The sequence below is a fragment of the Madurella fahalii genome (assembly GCF_045866475.1).
Source record: "Madurella fahalii IFM 68171 DNA, scaffold_5, whole genome shotgun sequence".
NCBI lineage: Eukaryota > Fungi > Ascomycota > Sordariomycetes > Sordariales > Madurella > Madurella fahalii.
This window is the reverse complement of record NW_027263975.1, coordinates 4513848-4534596: the sequence shown is the minus strand read 5'-3', so window position 1 is coordinate 4534596 and position 20749 is coordinate 4513848. Positions and strand designations below refer to the sequence as shown.

At 56.5% G+C, this 20749-nt stretch overlaps 7 protein-coding genes across 7 annotated transcripts; 2 read left to right on the top strand and 5 right to left on the bottom strand.

The window, feature by feature from the left end:
* Positions 1-1625: 1625 nt before the first annotated feature.
* On the top strand, positions 1626-2381 carry MFIFM68171_09925 (NlpC/P60-like cell-wall peptidase; the record flags this gene model as incomplete). The annotated part of the gene is made up of 1 exon (XM_071065344.1): positions 1626-2381. The coding sequence occupies one exon, from the start codon at positions 1626-1628 to the stop codon at positions 2379-2381; it is 756 nt and encodes a 251-aa protein (XP_070921445.1).
* A 2372-nt stretch (positions 2382-4753) lies between these two features.
* Positions 4754-5603, bottom strand: MFIFM68171_09924 (uncharacterized protein; the record flags this gene model as incomplete). Its single annotated transcript, XM_071065343.1, has 2 exons — positions 4754-5370; positions 5459-5603. The coding sequence occupies 2 exons, from the start codon at positions 5601-5603 to the stop codon at positions 4754-4756; spliced, it is 762 nt and encodes a 253-aa protein (XP_070921444.1).
* A 780-nt stretch (positions 5604-6383) lies between these two features.
* On the top strand, positions 6384-7841 carry URA9 (Dihydroorotate dehydrogenase (quinone), mitochondrial; the record flags this gene model as incomplete). The annotated part of the gene is made up of 1 exon (XM_071065342.1): positions 6384-7841. The coding sequence occupies one exon, from the start codon at positions 6384-6386 to the stop codon at positions 7839-7841; it is 1458 nt and encodes a 485-aa protein (XP_070921443.1).
* Positions 7842-8239: 398 nt separating this feature from the next.
* On the bottom strand, positions 8240-9362 carry MFIFM68171_09922 (cellulase; the record flags this gene model as incomplete). The annotated part of the gene is made up of 6 exons (XM_071065341.1): positions 8240-8283; positions 8348-8600; positions 8687-8747; positions 8806-9038; positions 9100-9132; positions 9270-9362. The coding sequence occupies 6 exons, from the start codon at positions 9360-9362 to the stop codon at positions 8240-8242; spliced, it is 717 nt and encodes a 238-aa protein (XP_070921442.1).
* Positions 9363-10731: 1369 nt separating this feature from the next.
* On the bottom strand, positions 10732-11518 carry MFIFM68171_09921 (Trimeric LpxA-like superfamily, maltose/galactoside acetyltransferase; the record flags this gene model as incomplete). The annotated part of the gene is made up of 2 exons (XM_071065340.1): positions 10732-11305; positions 11418-11518. 2 exons carry the CDS (start codon positions 11516-11518, stop codon positions 10732-10734), a joined length of 675 nt encoding a protein of 224 aa, XP_070921441.1.
* An 864-nt stretch (positions 11519-12382) lies between these two features.
* MFIFM68171_09920 (FAD NAD(P)-binding domain protein) lies at positions 12383-15539 on the bottom strand (the record flags this gene model as incomplete). Its single annotated transcript, XM_071065339.1, has 8 exons — positions 12383-13125; positions 13257-13327; positions 13460-14585; positions 14635-14903; positions 14978-15063; positions 15131-15175; positions 15242-15334; positions 15402-15539. 8 exons carry the CDS (start codon positions 15537-15539, stop codon positions 12383-12385), a joined length of 2571 nt encoding a protein of 856 aa, XP_070921440.1.
* Positions 15540-16406: 867 nt separating this feature from the next.
* MFIFM68171_09919 (uncharacterized protein) lies at positions 16407-18658 on the bottom strand (the record flags this gene model as incomplete). The annotated part of the gene is made up of 3 exons (XM_071065338.1): positions 16407-17256; positions 17316-18480; positions 18532-18658. 3 exons carry the CDS (start codon positions 18656-18658, stop codon positions 16407-16409), a joined length of 2142 nt encoding a protein of 713 aa, XP_070921439.1.
* Positions 18659-20749: the final 2091 nt, after the last annotated feature.

Sequence of the window (20749 nt, the reverse complement as noted above, 5' to 3'; positions counted from 1 at the left end):
ACCCTTGGTCTTGTCGGCGTTGATCAGCCCGGTCACCGACAGGCAAAACTGGTCGATGGTCTCGAGGGCATTCTCGGGGTGGCTGTAGACACCTTGCACTCAGCAAGTGTGGTTCGCCGTCATCGCCAAACTGCAGGCCGCGCAATGTTAGTACCGATCGAATAAGAGGATGCAGAAGGCGCGGAAGGGGGTACAGGAAAGCTCTCCGTGGACGTTTCCACTCTCGTAGGTGCTGAACTGAGCGGGCTCCCGGGGAAGATAGCTCAAAGTATCGTGTCTCTGGATCATGAACTCCTCCTTCTTGCACGGCTGTGAAGGTTGGTCGGCTCCATGGAGAGTCATGTTTGGTAGGAGGGTTGATGAGCATTCCAACCTTGTGCCGTGCCCCCTGGGGGTTAATTAGAAAAGCAGAACAGAAGCTACCCTCACACCGTCTGGTCGATAGCCGTGATTCCTTTGGACAAGGGTTGACTTAGCTTGCAGCTTAACTGCAACAGAGCGCGTCCCGCTTTCCCTAATAGTATACCGACAGACAAGCACAGCGGCTCGGTTGGCTGAAAACAGCACTGATTCCCCTGTCCGCATGCAATGGAACTATTAATCGAGATCAGGGACGTCTCCGTCGACATGGCCGTCCGGGTTGGCGTCAAAAGCGCCGCGGTTCACAACAACTTGCACACGGTCCGATGTTGCCTCTCCTAACCGGGTCGCGGCGGAGCAATTCGTCGTTGACGCATGATGGCGACCATGCCCCCTTGAAGCTTCGTCCTGGCATTTCTTGACCAATTGGTCGAGTCGGGATAACAAAGCATAGGCTTATTAGCCGCAACAAAAGAATACCTCGGTTGAAAGTCGTCGCTCTGGCTTCAGGTGATGGAGCCGGAGAGGCGCAATTTGCTTTGTGATGGCGCCTATTGAAGTCAGAAAAGCCAGAGTCTGCCCGTCTTACAGTTTTTTTTCAATGCCTCGGGCCTATTTACGGGACTGCCAGGGGTCCGTGGGGTCACTTGCGGTCATTGGTCGACGATTTGCGGCTCCATTTCCACCAGTTCGAACGGCACAGATGTGGCTGTGTAAGGTACCCTACTATTACTGGTACTACCTTACTTTCCTGTCCTCACATCGTCAGCACTCTCCTATAGTAGTCCCCGACCCGAGAACAACCGGTGTTAGTTCGCATTGCAATGTACAGTAACGAAATAATCACATACCAAACGGCCAAATTGAGTGCTACGTTAAATCCCTACGCCAACCGTGGCGGGGAGGTGCCACTCTGGCAGCAAGGCCTAGAGCCCTCTATTTTTAGGGACTGATGCTACATCACGGCCGTGTAAGCTACCGAGGTCGGCAGCTTGATCTGGCACATCGTCCAAGGTCGACCCATTCCGTCGACTCCACCGTTATCAACATCTCGAGTAATTGCAAGGTTACCGGAGGGCGGTACGGAGTAAGGACAACTCCGCCTGGCCGTTCACGATGGTGGCTAGAAAGTATAAAACGACCCGGACGTCCTCGTGTTCTGCCAGTCTCAACTCCACGCTCTACCAACAAACCCGCCTTCCTCAGCATCCACGCCAGCGATCACACCAGAACACTTCTTTGCATCTTGCCATCTCTCCGTCGCCATGCAACTCACAAGCTTGTTCCTGACCCTGGCTGCGGCCGTCTCCGTGGTCACCGCATACCCTATCACCGGGGATAGCGTTAACTGCCGTTCCGGCCCGGGAACCAGTTACAAGGTTATCAAGTCGTACAAGAAGGGCACAGACGTCAAGGTCACATGCCAAATCAATGGCGAGAACATCAACGGCAACAAAATCTGGGACAAGACGTCCGACGGGTGCTACGTCTCGGACTACTATGTGAAGACGGGCTCGAACAGCATGGTCACCAAGAAATGCAGCAGCGGCGGCGGCGGCGGCAGCGGCGGCGGCACCTCCTCGTACAAGGGCAAGATCAGCCGCGACGAGATCATCGCACGCGGCCAGTACTGGATCTCGCGCCACGTCCCCTACTCGATGAGCAAGACGTACCCGGACCCGCAAGGCCGCAGGTACCGCACCGACTGCTCGGGCTTCGTCTCCATGGCCCTGCACGCCAGCGCCCCTGGCTACAACACCGTCAGCCTCCCGCAGATCGCCAAGAAGATTGCGTGGAAGGACCTCAAGAAGGGCGACTTTGTCGGCACGCTTGGCGCCGGCACCGGCGGTGCCGCCGGCCACGTCGTCCTGTTCCTCTCGTGGGCCGACAAGGCGCACAAGAACTTCAACACGCTCGAGTGCCGCGGCAGCGCCGGCTGCGTCAAGTACAAGCGTCCCATCAACTACAAGGTGGGCAGCTACACGGCCAAGCCTTACAGGTACATCAACGTCAAGGACTAAGACGGGGGCGCTTTGCGACGGCTCGGATCGACTTGTGTACATGTACATACATGCAACACTTTGTATATAACAAGGGCTACGGAGGAGCGGGCGTGGTGTCGGATGGCCGTTAGAGCTAGAGAGTTGTGGTTGCATTCTTGCGGTATGGATTTGGGGGATTAGATTCTGGGACTTCAAGTTGTTTAGATGTCGTTTGTTGTTGAGTTCTTGGGGCGGAAATTTTAATGCTCTTTTTCGGATATTTTGCCCAAGTCGCGCCAGCCAACTTCATCGTGTGGAAAAAGGGGCCACTGTCAGCGTCTGCTCAAAGTTTCCTTCGCGTAGAAGTTTTTAACTAACAGACGATCTGGTAACAGATTCCCACCTTCACTCGCTTCCCATACGCGATACACTCCTTCTTATGCCGCTTCCAATCCGCCCTCTGGCAAGCCCGCCCACAATACCTGATCTTCAAGCATTTGAAACATCTCTTCAGCGTCCTGCTATCCGTCGTGTTCCCCTTCTCGCAGAGCTTGCACTTGGTAATCCCATCCCTTCCCGTTGCGCTCTTCCCCAGTCATCCTCTCAGCTCAGCGGCAAACTCCTGAGCAGAAAACTGAGGCGAGATGACCGCCTTCACACAATCCCCCTTCACCTTCCCACATCGGCACATCGAACTCCGAGCTTGGGAATATCCCCTTTCCACAACCACAAACCATCTACCACCGGCCCGCGTGCCTTACCATCAGCGCCAATCTCCCTAACACCCCTATCCTTATAGCGGTCCCACCCCAATAGCGGACGCGGTAGTAGCATTCACAATCCGCCCCACGCGCCCCCTCCCCCGCTCGTCAGCGTTCCTCCCAAGCCGGCAGAACCGCCCGCTACACCCTCGGCTCCTCGTTATCCACAACAATATCCACCACTCCGAACTCCACATCCTCGCAGACGCCGACGCCGACGCCGCCACCGCCACCATCGCGCTCCAGGAGCCGACCCACCGCCCGCTGTTTTGCAGTAGCCTGCGGATTACTAATAGGGAGAGGCAGCACTGCGCAGTCGGCCACTACGCTCCTGTTGGCGAGGTCGAGGCGGAGAGGTGGTACAAAGATGAGGATGGCCGGGGTGGGGGACTGTGCTTCGGCTGGAGAGGTGGCGCAGCGCAAAGGTGGTGTGGCGGGGCGTCCTGCTGGTGCAGTTGTTCTTGTCGTCATCGAGGCCGGAGTAGTGAATGAAGAGAAGTGGGAATGAGATGATAGGGAAGGTGGAGGAGGAGGAAGGGTGAGCAGTTGGGTTGTCCACTACCGCCTCATCGATGTCTTACTAAAGCCCAGCTGTACTGCTGCAGAGATGATGTTTCCCCAACGAGAAGCGGGATCTAGCCGTGTGCTTCCATGCTTCCAGAATTGACCAAGAAGATTATTGAGTTATTCGTTGACAAAGATCCCTGCGGGTGTGGCGGATCGAAGGCTTATTAATGTGGGATTGAAGCTACTTTTCAGCTGCTTGTATGTCTCGCTGGCCTCTTTGAAATGTCCGCTTCAGCCGCGCTTGTTTCTCGTTTCCGGCCACGGAGAGGCAGAAGTCCTATAGTTCAACAACATGAGAGAAAGTTCCATGTTCGCAGAATCTGAACCGTTTTCCGTACTCGCTATCACGTCAGGTCTCTGGCGAGGAGGCAAGACCGCGTAGCTTCTTCGCCTGTGCTTGGAGATGTCGTTAGCAGGCTTGGTTGAGAGAAACATGGTACAGTATGTTCCAGTTGTCTTCGTTCTTTTGGCCGTCCGAGTTATCAACGATAAAGGTGAGGATGAGGATGTTCCGAGCTTCTCGGAATCAGCATCAAAAGGGAGTCTCAGCTCGGGTACCACCGGTATTTCCTATTTACATAGCTGTGATCATGTGTCAATGTCAAAGCATGTGATGTCCATCCAGCGCTCTGAGAGCCCTTTAGTTAGAAAAATGGCTATTTAACCTTGTAATGGGAGTTAACTTACCATCAGAATAGGTAGCGGGGAGGATGTTTCGGATATTGCCACAACTCAGTAGCAGGTTGTGAGGCTGCTTTTCTGGCTGGAGACGTTGGGTCAGGCACGCGGCAGGGGTATTGCCGGTGACAGAGAAATGGACTCAAGAAGTAGCGCATCCCGGCGTCAACATATGATAGCGTGATTGGCAGTCTCGAGGTAAAGCTGAAGTGAGAAATCTTTCTGGGGAAGCGAGCCTTTAATTATCCCACCTCCTCTTTCCAAAGCCCAACGTCCACCCATCCCGGGCCCCTGACGAACAGAACGACCGTTAGGGCAGTCTGCAGCCGAGCAGTGCATTTGTATTTCTGTCGCAGCGATGCCAACAGACCCAGTTGTCGCAGCTCGTGAAGTAATGCAGTCAGCCTATGCCTTCTCAATCACTTTCCATACCTCTCCGCCCATCTTCACTTCGTCCTCCAGCGTAGCCTCGTGCGCCAGGTAGGTTGCGAACTCAGTTGGCAACTCCTTCTCACCAATCCGAACCTGCCGGTGCCATGTTTGCTTATCGGCAAGCCATCTAAGCCTTTCAACCGTGACCTCACTGCCATCCCGTACGATCGCTTGGCAGTACTGTCCCAGTCGGATAACCAATCCCCTTCTTGGGCCTGTTGGGCACTCGCCGCCCTCCTCGCCGCTCCACTGCAGCACGAGGCAAGTTGCGGCGGGATCGCCGGGTAGCGCGTGCGCAGACCCGAGCTCGATGGGTTCGGACCGCCACATCTCCTCATAGTCGGCCTCAGCCCCCGTGTCTGGGTTCACCATTCTACCTTTTTCCAGCGTCAGGCTCGTGTCTGACGGGTGGTCAAACACATCGCCTTCGTCAATGATATGCTCGGCATCTCGTGTACGAGAGTCGATCCAATGGTGCCACTTGGAGTGCTTGACACGTTCCCCCGGCCCGCAATCACTTGTCGCGAGCCAGCTAGACGACGAGGTGCCCGCGATGGCCCAGTCAAGACGGGAAAGCGGGAGGATACCATCTGTAAAATCCGGCAGTCAGCATGCTGCCTATTTCCACAGTGTTCCTTCATTAGGCCCGTCACTGTTTGATGGGAAGACGCAGCTTACCACTTGTATCTTCGGTGGAGGTGGGCTTCAAAATGCGAATATCGACAAACCGCCGCTCTGGAGAAGTGAGCACGATCGTCGATGTTGGCTCGCTTGGCTCGTTTGGGAGCCAGCGGATATGTTCTCGGACTGAGATGTCGGCCATGTTTGCGAGTAGTGGCTTTCGGGTTTCGATACTGCGCGTTGTGTGAGTGTTGAGAGGCGCGGGGGACGGAAAATGCCCACAGAGCATAGCCTAACCCTAACCCCTTCCAAGGTTGATTGGGCTGCCCCCTTCACGACCAGGGCCGAATGCTCGTAATGAAAACAAGACGGTTAACTCCACTATTGATTTCTATAGTGTTGTAGCCCGGTTCACTAAATCGTACAAGTCGGGGAATTCGTTTTGGCCAGCTGTGTCACTGGCTGGAGAGAGATATCGACAGAGAATCGAAATTTAGTCATCGATTATGCTTGGGCACTCACTGGGGGCCACAGGTACGTAGTTTCCGTGTGGCCTGCAATGGTGGGAGAGACCCGAAGTAAAACTCGATATTTACTCTTAGCGATTACCAAGTTATGGTCCCAATTATCCTTGATTCTGCTTCGTCTTCTGGGGGGAACTAGCCACCAGGTAACTCATGACGGGGCTGATTCTTCACGGGACACTATGCTAGCCGCTGTAAGCGGACAAACAATGCAAAATACCTTTTACATTAGGAGACCCTGAGGTGGGGTGGGGCAGGACAGTATATTTTCTCCACGGCTCACACAGTACCGTACCACCACCGGACTCGGCGAGTGCCGGACAGAAAAGTACCGGGAAGCTCAGGGCTTGGGAGCTCCAAAATTTCGCAGTCGCAGCACAATCAAGCCCCCGAATTGCGGCCGCCCTTCGATCCCGCGAGCCATTGCGTGCTGGCGTCGTCCAGCCCTTGTTACCAAGATGGCGGGCCCCTACCTACGAGCCCGACACGCTCTTTCAACCACCCTCAGACCCCTCGCCCGCCGTCTCCCCCATCATCCCCGACTTGCCAACCATGTCCGCCGGCGCCCCGCATCGACAGCTTCGTCCCCTGCCGGCTCGCCCGCCGTCTCCCTCGCAAGAACCTTCGTCATCGGCGGCTCTCTCGTCGTCTCCCTCTGCGCCGTCTACTACTACGCAACCGACACGCGAGCGTCCTTCCTCCACCGCTGGCTGATCCCGCCCCTCCTCCGGCTCATCTTCCCGGACGCCGAAGACGCACACCACTCCGGCACCGCCGCGCTCAAATCGCTGTACGCCCTCGGCCTGCACCCGCGCGAGCGGTCCGACCCGTCGCGGCCCGAACAAAGCCCGCTCTCGGTGACCGTCTTTGGCACCACGCTGGCCAACCCCGTCGGCATCTCGGCCGGGCTCGACAAGGACGCCGAGATCCCCGACGCGCTCTTCGCGCTGGGCGCCGGCGTCGTCGAGGTGGGCGGGTGCACCCCGCTGCCGCAGGAGGGCAACCCCCGCCCGCGCGTGTTCCGCATCCCCGCCGTGGACGGGCTGATCAACCGGTATGGGCTCAACTCGCGGGGCGCCGATGCCATGGCCGCGCGGCTGCGGGAACGGCTGCGCAAGTACGCACGACGGCTGGGCCTGAGCGAAGCCGAGGCGCTGCATGGCGGGATGGGCGACGTCCCCACTGGCAGCTTGCAGCCGGGCCGGTTGCTGTGCGTCCAGATCGCCAAGAACAAGAAGACGGACGAGAAGGATGTCAACGCCGTCATCAGGAACTACGTGCACTGCGTCACGAGGCTGGCGCCGTATGCCGATGTGCTGGTCGTCAATGTCAGCAGCCCGAACACCCCCGGCCTGCGCGACCTGCAGGCAACGGAGCCGCTCGCCAGGTTGCTGAGCGCCGTGGTCGACGAGGCGAAGCGGACGGACAGGAAGGTCAAGCCCAGGGTCATGGTCAAGGTCTCGCCAGACGAGGACGATGATACCCAGATGGAAGGGGTGGTGCAGGCTGTGTGGATGAGCGGTGTGGATGGCGTCATTGTGGGTAACACAACGAAGCGGCGGACCGGGCTGGTCCCGCAAGGAGTGAAGCTGAACGGCAAGGAGCAGAAGGCGCTGACTGAGGACGGCGGCTTCTCCGGCCCGGCCATGTTCGATCGGACGCTGAACCTGGTGGGAAGGTACCGCAAGATGCTCGACAGTTACTCGCTGAACTCGCCAGGCGTGGATGACGTGTTTGCGCCGCAAAAGGTCATCTTTGCCACGGGAGGTATCACAAACGGCGAGCAGGCCCTGAAGGTACTGAATGCCGGCGCCAGTGTGGCCATGGTCTATACGGGTCTGGTTTACGGAGGTTCCGGCACCATCACGCGGATAAAGAGCGAGATGAGAGAAAGACTGGCAATTAAGGAGGCATGAGACATTACGGTTGTCCAGCTGGCGCTCGTATATATAGCATCGACATAGATTCCGGGCATGTCCGCCATGCGAGGCTCAGGAGTTGCGCTTCGTATCTGCCGTTTCCCCCGTCTAGTCAGCTCTCTTACCTCTCTTATTCGGGCTACAACACCTATAACGCTATCACGCAGCAGCTGTAGGTCTGGGAACGTGTACCAAAAAATCAAGAATAAAAATAAAAAATAAAAAATCAAGATTCGTCAAATATAGACAAGAAGCCGAGTAAGATACTCATCAAATGCTCTGTTTTCCCCCTTTCAACTTCTCCCCTCCCAGCGCCACAACGGTCAACCACTCAGCACCTACTGCTGCCCTGTCCATCATCTTCAACCCAACCGTCCTTACCCCTGAGTACCATGCTAGCATCTAAACACAGCCGGCCCCGGGATAGTATACGGTTGCGCTACGCACTGTCATCAGCACACGCCCATCCCAAACTATAATCCATCCTCCTACTCCCTACTCACCCTTATAAGCATCGTACGTAACCCCCGCATCGCTGCCCTTGTACGCGCCGGGGAAGGCGACCAGGCCAGCCGAGGGCACCGTCGACCCGCCGCCCGTCACTTTCAGCTGGTGGCAGCCGGGGTAGAACTGGGCGCCGGGATATTGCCACGCAGCGTGCAGGGCGATGATCTCGTGGCGGACGAGGTAGAAGCCTGGCTTGAGGCACGAGGGGATGGTATATTCATACGACGTCGGGGCTTTCATAAGGGGTGTCTGTTTTTGAAAAAGGTGGGGGGAGAAGGTGGGTTAGCTTTGATGGGTTGGTAGGGGGGGTAAACGCCGGGGAGGCGCGAACGTACGGCTGCCCAGGTGTTGGAGGTTCCCTCGCGGCCGCCTTCTTTGACCTTGAACCAGACCGCGCTAAGAAGGTTAGCCCCGAGGTTTTTGGTGTGGTGCTTGGGGGCTGGTATTGTCTCACGAAGTGCCAGGCGACCAGCCTTGGCAGCCGGTGTCTGGGCAGCGAGCCATGTACGTGATGACCGGGCCCATGTGGGAGTCCGGCCAGAGGGTCCAGCGCAGGGTTACGGATGAGCCTGCTGCGGCGGTGGCATGGAGTTTGGCGGGGGCGGCCCCGGCGTTGCATTGCACGTCGATGGAAGCGACGTTTTCCACGGGGCCGTTGCCGGGGATGGAGCGCGAGATCCTATCAGGCTTTATTCCATTGTCAGGGCTTGCAAACGACAGTGAATTGAATGTGGCGTCGTTGCTGTACCTTGTTGTCTCCCATGTATGGGTCCATGTAGGGCTGCATCCCGGGTTGTTGGTGAGTGTGCTGTTTTCAATGTAGAGACCTTCATCTCACCGTACCTGGTAGAACTATATGGTTTGGCGGACTCAGTATGCAGCAGATAGATATGATTCGAACATATCAGATGCTCGTACCTGATAGAACTGTCCGCCAATCGTAGCATTATCGACATAGCCGTGGGCAGCAACCAAGCCCACGGTGGCTAAGAGAGTCGCGACGGTCTTCATCGTTCAATAGCCGATCGGTAGTGATGTCACGTAGAGCATACGGGCGAAGTCAGGGAAGTAAGCTCGAATCTTGGCCGCTCTAGAGGTTACGGACTGTGGTGTCGGGCTACGCGTTCTTTTATAACGCTTTCCCATACGTGTATCCAGACTTGTATCTCGTTCCGGCATACCGGTGCCATGACCCAGTGACCGAATTGAACAGAGCCCCGCTTGCTTTGCGGACAACCAACATACCGCCGAAGCTGGTTCGGGAGCCTTGGCCGAGGCCAGTCCCGGTGGAGTTTACCGCAAGCGGAAGCATGGTAAGGTACGGAATCAGCGAGGTGTCGCCGGACGATCAACAGCTTGGCGAAGACACAAGCCGCGATACGTGACGATGCCGATGTGGGGTCACCTGTTCCCACAGCCTGGTTTCACCGTCTCCGGGGGAGCCGCACTAATCGCCATGGAGCATCATCCTCCGAGCTTCCGTTGAAAGGCAGGGGTGCTCGAACACAAATGCCCCACCAATGGGGATTCTGAGAGTCTCCGAAAGCTCGCCATTTTCCACGACTCGGCCTACTTCGCCGGAGTTCCGGTCTTCCCGGGTTGTTCGTTAAAGTTCTATGGGCAAGAACTCCCTTGGTGGCCCGTGTTAAAGGAGACAAGAACCATCGGCTAGGTCATGGGAACAACGGATTGAGCACAGGCCAGTACAGAAACACCAGTAGCTAGGTACGTATGGCAAACCCAAACTCTCATGTTCGCTATTGAAACGATGACCGCTCAATTCTGTCAACAAAGGATTTGACCGTGGGAGGTTAGAACCTTGTAGGATGCGGGAACATGGGGAACTCTTATATAAGGTAAGTAGCTGAACTCTGCTCACAAGTCAATTCCGTATTTCCCTGCCGTAAGTACTACACACATGCCTCACTTGCTGCTCTTTCTGATTCTATTTCCGGAGGCTTGCGCGGAACAATGCAATACCTATCCATGTATGCACCCTAAGGTAGCCATGTTCAGCGCATCTCGCTCCAAGCATTGGTTTCGGGCCCCGGCGATGCAGAAAGGATAGTGGAATGTGTACTAGACATAACAGGAATCGCATTTGCCTTGCTCGGCTCTCTTGAACTGTTTCTTCTTTTCCCTCCCATCCAGATGCGAATCCTCCACACCCAAAACCTCCCCACACTGCCATGCACCTATGACCAATGCAACCACACCATTACCCAGGCCTTGAAAGTGAGATCGGTGAACTCATGACGTGCCTTCCACGAATGTAAAAATCCCGTCGGCAGTTGTCCTTTCGTCCTTTTCCTTCCCTCCTTCATCCGCCGTGCCCCTCCGTATGCGTCGAGTATGTCTCCCTGAATTGCGTATTGGGGATTTAGTTTCCCATAGCACTGCGCAGGTCATCCGTAGTCTGCCCTACGCCCAGTTTTGGCCTGTCATCAGCGGCGGCTTCCAGCGGCGTGACTTTCTTTACAACGCGGGCCGGCGTCCCCATCGCGACGCTCCATGGCGGTATGTCCTTTGTGACAACGGAGCCAGCACCGATCGTGCACCCTTCGCCGATGGTGACGCCAGGCAGTACCACAACGTGACCCCCGATCCAGCAGTCATCCTTGATGGTGATGGGCTTAGCATACTCGATGCAGTCGCGCCGACTGCGTACGTCGGTTTCGTGCGTCGCCGACAAAAGAGAAACATTGGGACCGAACATGACACGGTCGCCAATGGTGACGATTGCGCAATCCAAGATGGTCAAGTTGAAGTTGGCGTAGAAGCGGTGACCCAGGCGGATGTTGCAGCCGTAGTCAACGCGAAAAGGCGGCTCTATAAAAGTCTCGTCGCCAACATAGCCCACAAACTTGCGGAGCATCTCCAGGCGCTCGGCATAGAGTGAGTCAAAATTTGCTGCAGGATCGGTAGGGAAGTGGTGGTTGTAGTCGTGACAGCACCTCCGAGCCTTGAAGCGGGCTGCTGCCAGCCCGGGCTCCAGAGGGTCGTACCAATTCGACAGTCAGCCTCATCGTACGAATCTTGATATGGCCAATTAGCGGACTCTCTCACAGCATGCCCGAGATCATCTTCTCATATTCATCACCCTGAGGGACGTGGGCAAGGCTTGCGGCTTTTTGGAGCTCTTCCGGCGCCTTCGCTGAGGCAGCCATGACGGTTGATTTCGTTTCTGCGTTTGGTAGTAGATGGAAATAGAGAGTAGTTTTGGCAGATTGACCTAGGAAATGAGGGCTAGGTGGAAAAAAAAAAGAGAGAAGATTGAATCTTCCGTAGGTACGGACGGTTGCTGTGGGCTGGGGTAGTTGTCGCCGGAAATCTACCCAGTCTAGAAGTTCCCCCACGCTTTGTGGAGCTGTTGCGGGGTAGACACTACGCATGTCCCGGTGGACACTGGACTGATATTGTACTGTATGTCCTTGCTACTCCAGAACCTTTGCTAGGTAACGAACCTCTATCTGCAAGCCTAGAACTGCATCAGCGTAGACATGGTATCGCCTTACCTTAGCAGCCCAGGATTAGAGAGATGAAATATTTCATGACGATATCATGGCGGTGATATACGAAGTAAAGCGGTCGCGTCTTTCGTTTTTTGTGTAACTACGATACTCATGTTACTGCTGGAGGGCGCTAGTATCCATGATTGTGCCTTTTCAAAAAAAAAAAAAAAAAAAAAAAAAAACCTAACGACGGGCTAAGGTAACCCTGAGCAGGTCATGCATCACTTCGCGATTCAAGCATCCCGCAGTCTCGGCTCCCATTATCTTGAGGCCGTAAAACACCAAAACGAATCAAGCTATACCGACGCATCTAGGGATAGTGTTTCTCCATGAGTTTGGCTGGCGTCGTCGCGTCGAATGAACCATCTGGGATCTCTTTGCCTTGGAATGCTCGACGTATCCCGAACTAACTCACCATCACAAACAATCATGTGGCCGTGGTGCCCTGCGACCAATCCCACGCTCACCGCGCTATAGTATGACTTATTGCTACCAAGTTAAGTTGACAATCTGCAATACCTAATCCTTCGCCATCACACCATGTAGCCTCTCCACACTCTCAAGCGTCAACGCATCCTTATGCCTCCTCGTCGCCAGGATATGCTCCCGGAACAACCACCCCAACCCCAACGTCGCCCCGGGGCCCAGAGCCAAGACGCTCACCACCCCGACCGCCATCACCGTCACCCACCCCTCCCGCAGCATGCCCGCGTGCGCCAGGTCCCAGAACAAGTATCCCATCCAGACGAGGTGCGCGCCGAAGCCAAACACCTCGTCCCACCTGAGGAACTCGCGCGTAAACTCGGTCAGGCCGGGCGTGCTCCGCGGGAGCGCGGCGGGGACGAACACGGCGCGCACGCCGTGCGGCAGCCACGCCCAGACCCACACGGCGGCGGACAGGGCGCACGCGAGGCCGACGGACCAGCGCAAGGTCGGGAGGTCGCGCTGCGTGGCGCGGATCTTGTCGTGGGCGGTCGTGTCCTTCCACAGGCGGGAGACCAGGTAGAGGGTGAGGGACAGGTAGACGGGGTAGAGCTGCCAGACGAAGAGGATGAGCTGGCGGGTTGGGGAGGCGCTGCTGCTGCTGCTGCTGCTAGCGGTCTCTGCGTTGGTGGCGATTGTGGATGGTGGCCAGGTGAGGAGGAGGTAGAAGGGGACGAGGTAGGCGAGGACGACGGAGGGGAGGGCGGCGCGCGACCAGCGGAGGCGCGTGAGGCGCCGGTCGAGGGCTGAGAAGGATTCGATGGGGGAGAAGATGTAATCTAAGATCGGTGGTTAGCTGGTGCAAGGACGTTGTGAGGGTGGCTTTTTACGAAAAGGAATAGAGGCTACTACTACTGGTCGCCCTGCAGTAGAGCTGGAGTAGGGGGCCAAGAATCTAGGCACCACGTACGTAGGAAACAGTACAGGGGAGCGGCGAATCCGATCCCGACTACCTGGCCTAGGAGGCTGAATAAGTTGGGCCTAGATACTGTTAGTGAGGAGGCTAGAACGCCGGCGTGGTAAGGGGCGAGATTGGAAGGAAAACGGAGAGGTTAGACGGGAGAATGGATAATACACGGTGAATTAGGTAAGTAAGGGTGGGAACCGACGGACCATTGCAGAGGTGTGAGTATGTTTGCTCGACGGACAGATTCAAAAATCCAGATAGTCAGGAGCACCGTGCCGTCGGTCAGGAACGAGATTACCTGGCGGCGGGAGACCGGATCGTAACCATACACGGACGGGAAGAAGTAAGTATTGACGAGTGCGACAAATTCGTCGAACCCTTGGACGCCGTAAAAGCTCCGGACGATAGGCACCGAGCTGCCCTGGAGCTGGAGCACGCCACTATCGCGTAGGTTCTTCGCCCAGGCTATCGAAGGGCTCACATCCATGACGAACAGTGCACCAAAGGCAAGTGCGAGCAACGGCATGGCCACCAACGCTCGCCTGATCTTGCTCTCGTGCATGCCATCGCCCTGCGACGGGTTGAACGGTTGCGTTCCCGTAAGGGACGCGACCGGTAGTGGGAGAAAGTCGAGCTTTGCAGCGCCGATCATGGCATTTCCGGTCAACTCGGGAACGAAATCGGCGAGGTGAGGCAGCAGAAATTTTACGAATAAGCGGCTTGCCAGGCCATGCATGTTTTGCACGCGCGCCAGTGCCCCGGAGGCGTCCGTCGTACCCGCAGCCCGCGTCTCGCGCGTCCGTTGGTAGTCGGCAAAGACGCGCTCAACCTCCTGTTGAGTCGGCCGGCGGCCGGCACAGGCGCAGGCGTCGGACAAATGCTTGATACCATTGGCGAGAGTGGCGACACTCTCAATAGCATTGTTCCCGCCGCCGCCGAGGTTGGGGGTGGACTTGTGGATGCTGTCGCCCGCGCAAGCAATACGGCCCCAGTGCCAGAGTTTGAACTTGGCCTCCTCGATGGCCACAAGGCGGCACGAGACGGTGTGCTTCCAGAGATCGGCGACTGTGAGCCGGTTCGGGGCTGGGCGCACGAGAATATCCCCATTGCGGGCGACGAATGCCTCGGTGTCCTCTTCCGTGTACCGTGGGATGTCACCAAGGCGGTACGTTTGGGGCAGACGCTCTTGAGTAAAGTAGTACACTTTGCTCCCTTCGGCGGCAATTGTGAAGTTGCAGCGGTTGATATTGTAGGAAGTGTCCTGGTCGCCGGGGGCGAGCTGCGTGATACCCTTGGCGATGCCGAACAGACAGTTGTACTCCGAAATGAGACCTAGGAACCGTGAGCCTGTGAAGCTTTCTGTGGCAGAGGTTTGGCTCACAATCTTTGTCTTGTCTGACCAGCTCCGGGTAGTCAGCCTCTGCAAGCTCCCACATCTTGGTGCGCGTCTTGCTGAAGACACCGTCGGCGCCAATCAAGATGTCGCCGCTGAACGAAGAGCCATCCTCGCAGATCGCAGTGACGCCTTTGGGCTCATGGTTGATGTCGACCACACTCTTGTTGACGAGTACCTTGCTAGTGTCCTCGAGATTTTCGTACAGAGCTTGTAGCAGCTTCTGCCGTTCGCCCCAAGAAGTCATATATCCCATTCTGCAGAGAAATCGTTTGTAAGATTTCCAGACAGACCCTACATAGCGCAAGACAATACTTAAAGACCATCTTACCTTGTGTAACCCAGGAGATTGATCGCAGACGGTTCACAAAGGGGAGTTCCATTGCTATCACGCGAGTAAAAGACTCGGAGTGGCTCCTGCATTGTCCCAGACATGAGCGGCTACCCTGGCAACACGAGAAAGCTTGAGGCAGATTGCACATACCGATTCTTCCTTGACCCTCTTCCACACCCCAAGCTGATCGAGAATCTGAGAGTGACAGGCCGTCAGCACTGCGATGATACGAAAGGATCCGGATGCACATTGCCCACTGACCCGGGCACCATTGGGCATGATGCCGATCGAGGCACCGACTTGTGGAGCTACGTCGCTCCGGCGCTCGAGCAGGACATAATCGATATCAGCTTTCTGCAGAATGACGAACAATGCTTAGCATACTCATGGACGGCAATGTGGCTGAACCGTTGATACATACCTCAAGCGCGTTGGCTAGTGTGAGACCAGCCACGCCGCCGCCCACGATCACGACCCGGAAATGGCCGGGATCTGATATCGGACTTGTGTTACCCTCTGCGCCCAGCGCCTGAGACGTCATCTGGAATTTGCCACCCATTCTTCGCGTGCTGTACCAAAAGAGCTGGCTGTTGACTGATTAAACGAAGAGAACGCCACCTGATAGAGCTCGAGGAGTGTGAGAAAGTTGAGAATGAGGGGTCGAGTAGCTGTAATTATCTGACCCGATGCCTGCCAGCAGCACCGAGTACTTCCAATTTGGAATGATTCTTCCACCCCGATCTTTTCAGCGAATTATAGCTTCTTCCGGGGGATCCGATCGACGTATGTGGGTGCTTCTAAATCCGAGCGTGAATCAAACGCTAGGGTGCGGACGGGCCAGTGGTGAGATGGGGCCTAATGTCCACAGTAAACAAGTTTTAGCATCATTTCCTAAGCTAGTCGAATCTGTCTACTACGAGAGCCGCTGGTTTCACCTCATTGACACGCCAGTGACAATTCCCAGTGTTGTGCGCATAGCCATGCTCTCAAAGAAACCCAGCGAATTGGCACGTAACCGTTACAGGTAAAGTTCAGTTTAAGCCGGAGATTACGAAGCAGCCAAGCAGCCAAGCAGCCAATCGACTTTTAGTGTAGTTCAGGGTGTTAAATTTATTTTTCTGTTCTCGCTCCGGCCGGATACGTTCTCACACAAGCAGGAATTTTTTTGGCCAGCTTACGGTGGCAGATCATCGCGTCCACGGTCGGCCACTCATTAACCAAGGAACCAGCTATTTTCATTTCCCGCTATTGCAGCACGTAATCCCGAGGTCTCCCTTGTTTAGTCGCCTCCCCACAGCCCTGAGCCCGGAACCGAGATGGTGGGATAGCCACACCAGGCACATATGTGAACATACCCATCATCGGTTAATTAAACCGGACCGCAACTTTCACCGCCCGTTTTAAAACTAGCCGCTTTAATTAGAACTCAACCCTCCAAAGCATCGACCGGCACCCCTAACCCCTTACAGACCTCCTCATGCCCGCTGCCCAACTTAACCTGCCGGCCACCCCACTGCAAGATCCTCATTGTCCCGTCAGACTCCACCGCCTCCCACCTCCCAGTCCTCTCCACCTCCCTCAACGTCCCCTCGTACCCCCTCGCCTCTAACCACGCCTGCTCGGGGTTCGGGTCCCCGTTCCTCGCAAAGGCAGCCCAGTAGTCCACGACCAGCTGCATAAACGGCACGTCCTTCCCGTCGCGGTCCGGCAAGCCCCGCCTCCTCGCCGTGGCGAACACCACCATCTGCTCGCCGGCGTGGCACTTGTAGTACTCCCGCTCCGGGTCGCCGTCCGGGTGCGCGGGCGTCTTGGGCGGGACGCACCACGGCTGCGAGTAGCCGACGGGCTGGTACGTCCGGTTGAACTCGAAGAAGTAGGTCCGCTTGAAGGCCGCGTGCTTGGCGGCGCTGTGGGCCTTGGCGAGCGAGTAGCACGTGAAGAGCGAGTCGGAGAAGAGACGGAGGGTGGCGTTGAACATGTCGTCGGGCGACGGGGCATCGGTGAGGAGGGAGGGGAAGAGGCCCAGTAAGGGATGGGCTGGGTCGTCCAGGCCCAGGACGGACGAGGCGTCCGCCGGAAAGGGGAAGTGCTTCTGGCTGGTGGCGTCAAAGTACGAGAGGAATGTGTCGTTGGGGGACGGCCGGTCCGCTACGTCGACGCCCACTTCGTCGCGGTTGATGCCCAACATGACGGCCACGTCGGTCGCGAGGCTGGCGGCGGTCTGGTTGACGACGAGTTCCTGGTTGGTGAGGTAGGTTCCGTCTACTACGACGCCGCTGTTGCGGTGGGTTAGCCTCTCAATGGCCAGCAAATGGTACTAGTTCCGTGGCCCTACTTGGCATTCGTCGCGAGATTGACGAGCTCAAACCCACTCAACTTGCTCAGGCAAGCAACCTGGTCTGTTTCGTTCAAACAGCCGGCTTCGCTCAGCACCGTCTTTGTCGTCGTCTCGTAGTTGTGTTCCAGCGTGTCATAATAGGGATACGCGATAAGTTTCCCGTTGCTAGGGTACCCATCGGGAGAAGATTGCATGATGGCCCGGTGGAAGAGCCCTTTTGCCTTGGGAACGCCAAGTACAATGTGCGTGCCCAGCGCACCCGCCGATTCGCCGAACAGCGTCACTCTTTCGGGATCGCCCCCAAAATACTTGATGTACTTGTTGACCCACTCCAGGGCGGTGACCATGTCCGAGATGGCGTAGTTGCCCTTGTGGATGCCGTCGTTGAAGTTCAGGAAGCCGATCGATCCGACACGGTAGTTGACAGAAACCACGACAACGTCGCCCCGTGACGCGAGGTTGGTGCCGTCCGTGTTTGGATTCTTACCGGATCCCGAGGTCAAACCGCCTCCGTAGAGATAAAGCATGACCGGCTTGAGCTGGCCTTTGTCGTCTCGATCTCCCATACGCGGCAGGTAAGGGGTCCAGATGTTGGCGAAAAGGCAGTCCTCGCTGCTCCCACTTGTGACCTCTCCTATCCGCTGCGAGCAGTCGGCGCCAGCCTCTGTGGCGTTCACCTCACCAGATTGTGAAAAGTCTCCGACTCTAGAGTATGCGAAACGCTCGGGCCTCTCGGCGTATCGCACGCCGCGGAACTTCCAAGTGTGGTAGTCGCGATAGCCCGTCAACAACTTGTTGCCGACAAATTGCTGTACCTGCCAGTGCTGGGAGTTGTTGGCGAAGGAGCTGGTTGAGATTGGGGCACTCTGGGTGCAGAGCGTCGGCAGCTCGCTCCAGCAGTCAACATCGTGGATCTTTCCGCTAGCATCAATTCCCCGGCAGGTGTCATCGTCAGCGTTGACCTTGGAGATCCAGTAGATCTGCTCCTGCGGCGCGATGCCTTGGTGTCTTTGGTAGGTCAAGGCTCTGTTCAATGCGGTGTTGAAATCGGCCGTGTCCGGATCCCAGGGAGCTTCACCGAGAAGCATACAGGCCACATGGCCGGCGTAGTAAGGGCTTAGCTGGCTAACAAGAATGGCGGCTGATCCGTCATTCTCGGCACCTGAGTCGTCTCAACCCTGTATTCTTTTCCCGGAGGAGCTCAACCACTTACCGTCGAGATCGTTCCGAGACAAAATCGTCAGTCCGCCCCCTACATAGAGACCTTCAACTACGCAGGTCTGTAATCCGGCAATAACAACCGCTAGAGCGGGAAGCCGCCCAAAGAGAAGGTTGAACATGGTCTGTATCGGGAACGATCTCGGACCTTGGCGACCAAAAACCTGGCCGACACACGCCTATGCTTAACGGGCAGGCATGGCGATGTTTAAATGGCACGGTAGACCCTGAGAAAGGTCGTAAGAGCGGCCAAGGGCAGTGTACCGGAGTCCGGACATTGCGGTCGGGCCGCCTGCGCGCAATCTGTCTCTGCTGTCGATAGATTAGCCGCGGCGCTGGAGAAATTGCTCCCGGCTCGCTTGCGCCAGTCTCGCGTCGGTCCTCGCGCGGCACGGTCACTTAGTCCCGTCGGATTGCATCTTGGCCGGGTTCCGAGTGCTTGGTTGGGAAACGCTTGAGTTTGGCGCAGTCTTGTTTCGACATCGAGGACGGACTTGCAGCCTGTTGATTCTGGCGAGCTGCTTGTAACGGCGGGAGTTAGCTCTTTTAGCTCACCTAATTACCTTACCTAAGGAAAACTTAAGGTACCTTAATTAAGGTAACTGGCGAACAATCGTCCACGCCCACATCCGCACGCCTCGCCGGCTAATGTTGGAGGCAGGAACGGACCTACAAAAGTACCTGAAATATCCTGCAAAAATACCGTACCGAATCTGCGGAGCTGAACAATGGCATCGATTTGTTGCGCTCTCCTGCATCTTCTCCCAACCCTTACCGTACCTCGGGTGTTGTGGCAGGTGACGGGCACTACCGAACTGCAGAAAATCCCTTACCTTACCCAAGGCCGTCTAATTCCGTGGTTTGACCGCTGTTTCCATGCTTAGGTAAAAATAATCGCGTTTTTGGCAAACCTGTACAACTTGTGTAACGCCAGAGCAGCAATCGACCCTTGCATGAATTGCCCCGTTCTGGAACTTTTCGACGGCCAGGCGGAGGCCGACGGTGTCTCTGGATCAGACGTTCTGCCCTGACTAAGGTGCCTCATGTACTTAGATGCTCCAGCCGGGAGTTCCAGGCTTCTGATGGCAATGCGTCGGTGTGCTTCGCAATGGCGGATCGATGCAAAGTTATTTACTCTTTTCAGTGGGGATTTGTTCAGGATGCAAGAAATTCCTGATCAAGACGTGCAGTACCATGTAAGGGAGGGCAGTGCCAAGACCCAACCTGCTGTCGGCCAAATACAGGACAGGCCATGCTTCCTTTGATCCGGGCTCACGGCGCTAAGGAGAGGACCCCAGGCCCCCGCCGAGAGATCTCGCCCTTAGCGGGTTTCCCTCCACGTTCCGCGCACGTTTTGGTGGCGCAGAGCACTAAGGTATGTACGTGCTAATGACGGGACCTCGCGCTGCGCGTCGGCGCAGGATGCATCGCCTCTAGACCGGCGCGGCGAAACAGCATCGAGACGGCAAGATCTTCGGATGATGCCTTGGGAAGGAAAAGGGGTTCCGCCTGCTTAAAGAATTCTGGCCCTGTCCGTCGTGGATCTGTGCCCGCCCAAATGCTACGGCGTTGCTGGGTTCATCCTGCGAAGCCGGGGGCGGGAATCACTGCTTTCTCGGCCCTTCTGCATGCTTACCACCACACGCACGCACCCCATGGGCCTCTGCATTCAGTGGGAATGCGTCAATCATCACGAAGGCAATTGCTCGAGTGGACCCCGTGGCCGGGCGGCCGGAGGATTAGCCTAAACCATCGACGCAGTTGGTGATCCTTCTGTCCCTCTTCAGCAGCCACTGGTCCGCGCGCAAACGTTTCGACTTGGCGCGCATATTCGTCCTAGTATAGTAGGATGGGTTCGCAATATGCTGCATAACGTAGTACATTTGACTGACTGAGGTTGCAGCCAAGCAGGGTTGGCCCAATCCTCCTCCACCGTCCCCGCGGAACCCGCAGTATCTCGGCCCAGACTCCGCCCCGGACCTTCTTTGCAACCACCCGCCAAGCACACGCGAGCCTCTCGGTGAGCCTTCCGTTCCCCCCCTTGCAAGCACGTGGCAAGGTATATCCTTTCGGCTACGACCGAGGATACCTTTCCCTGTGCTCTCTTTCTCCCTCTTTCCCTGCTCGACGCAGGGTATTCTCCAGTTGGGAATCCTCGCAGGCCACTTAGACGCGCGCTGTCCCGACGTCACGCAAACGCGGGTACTCCGGGC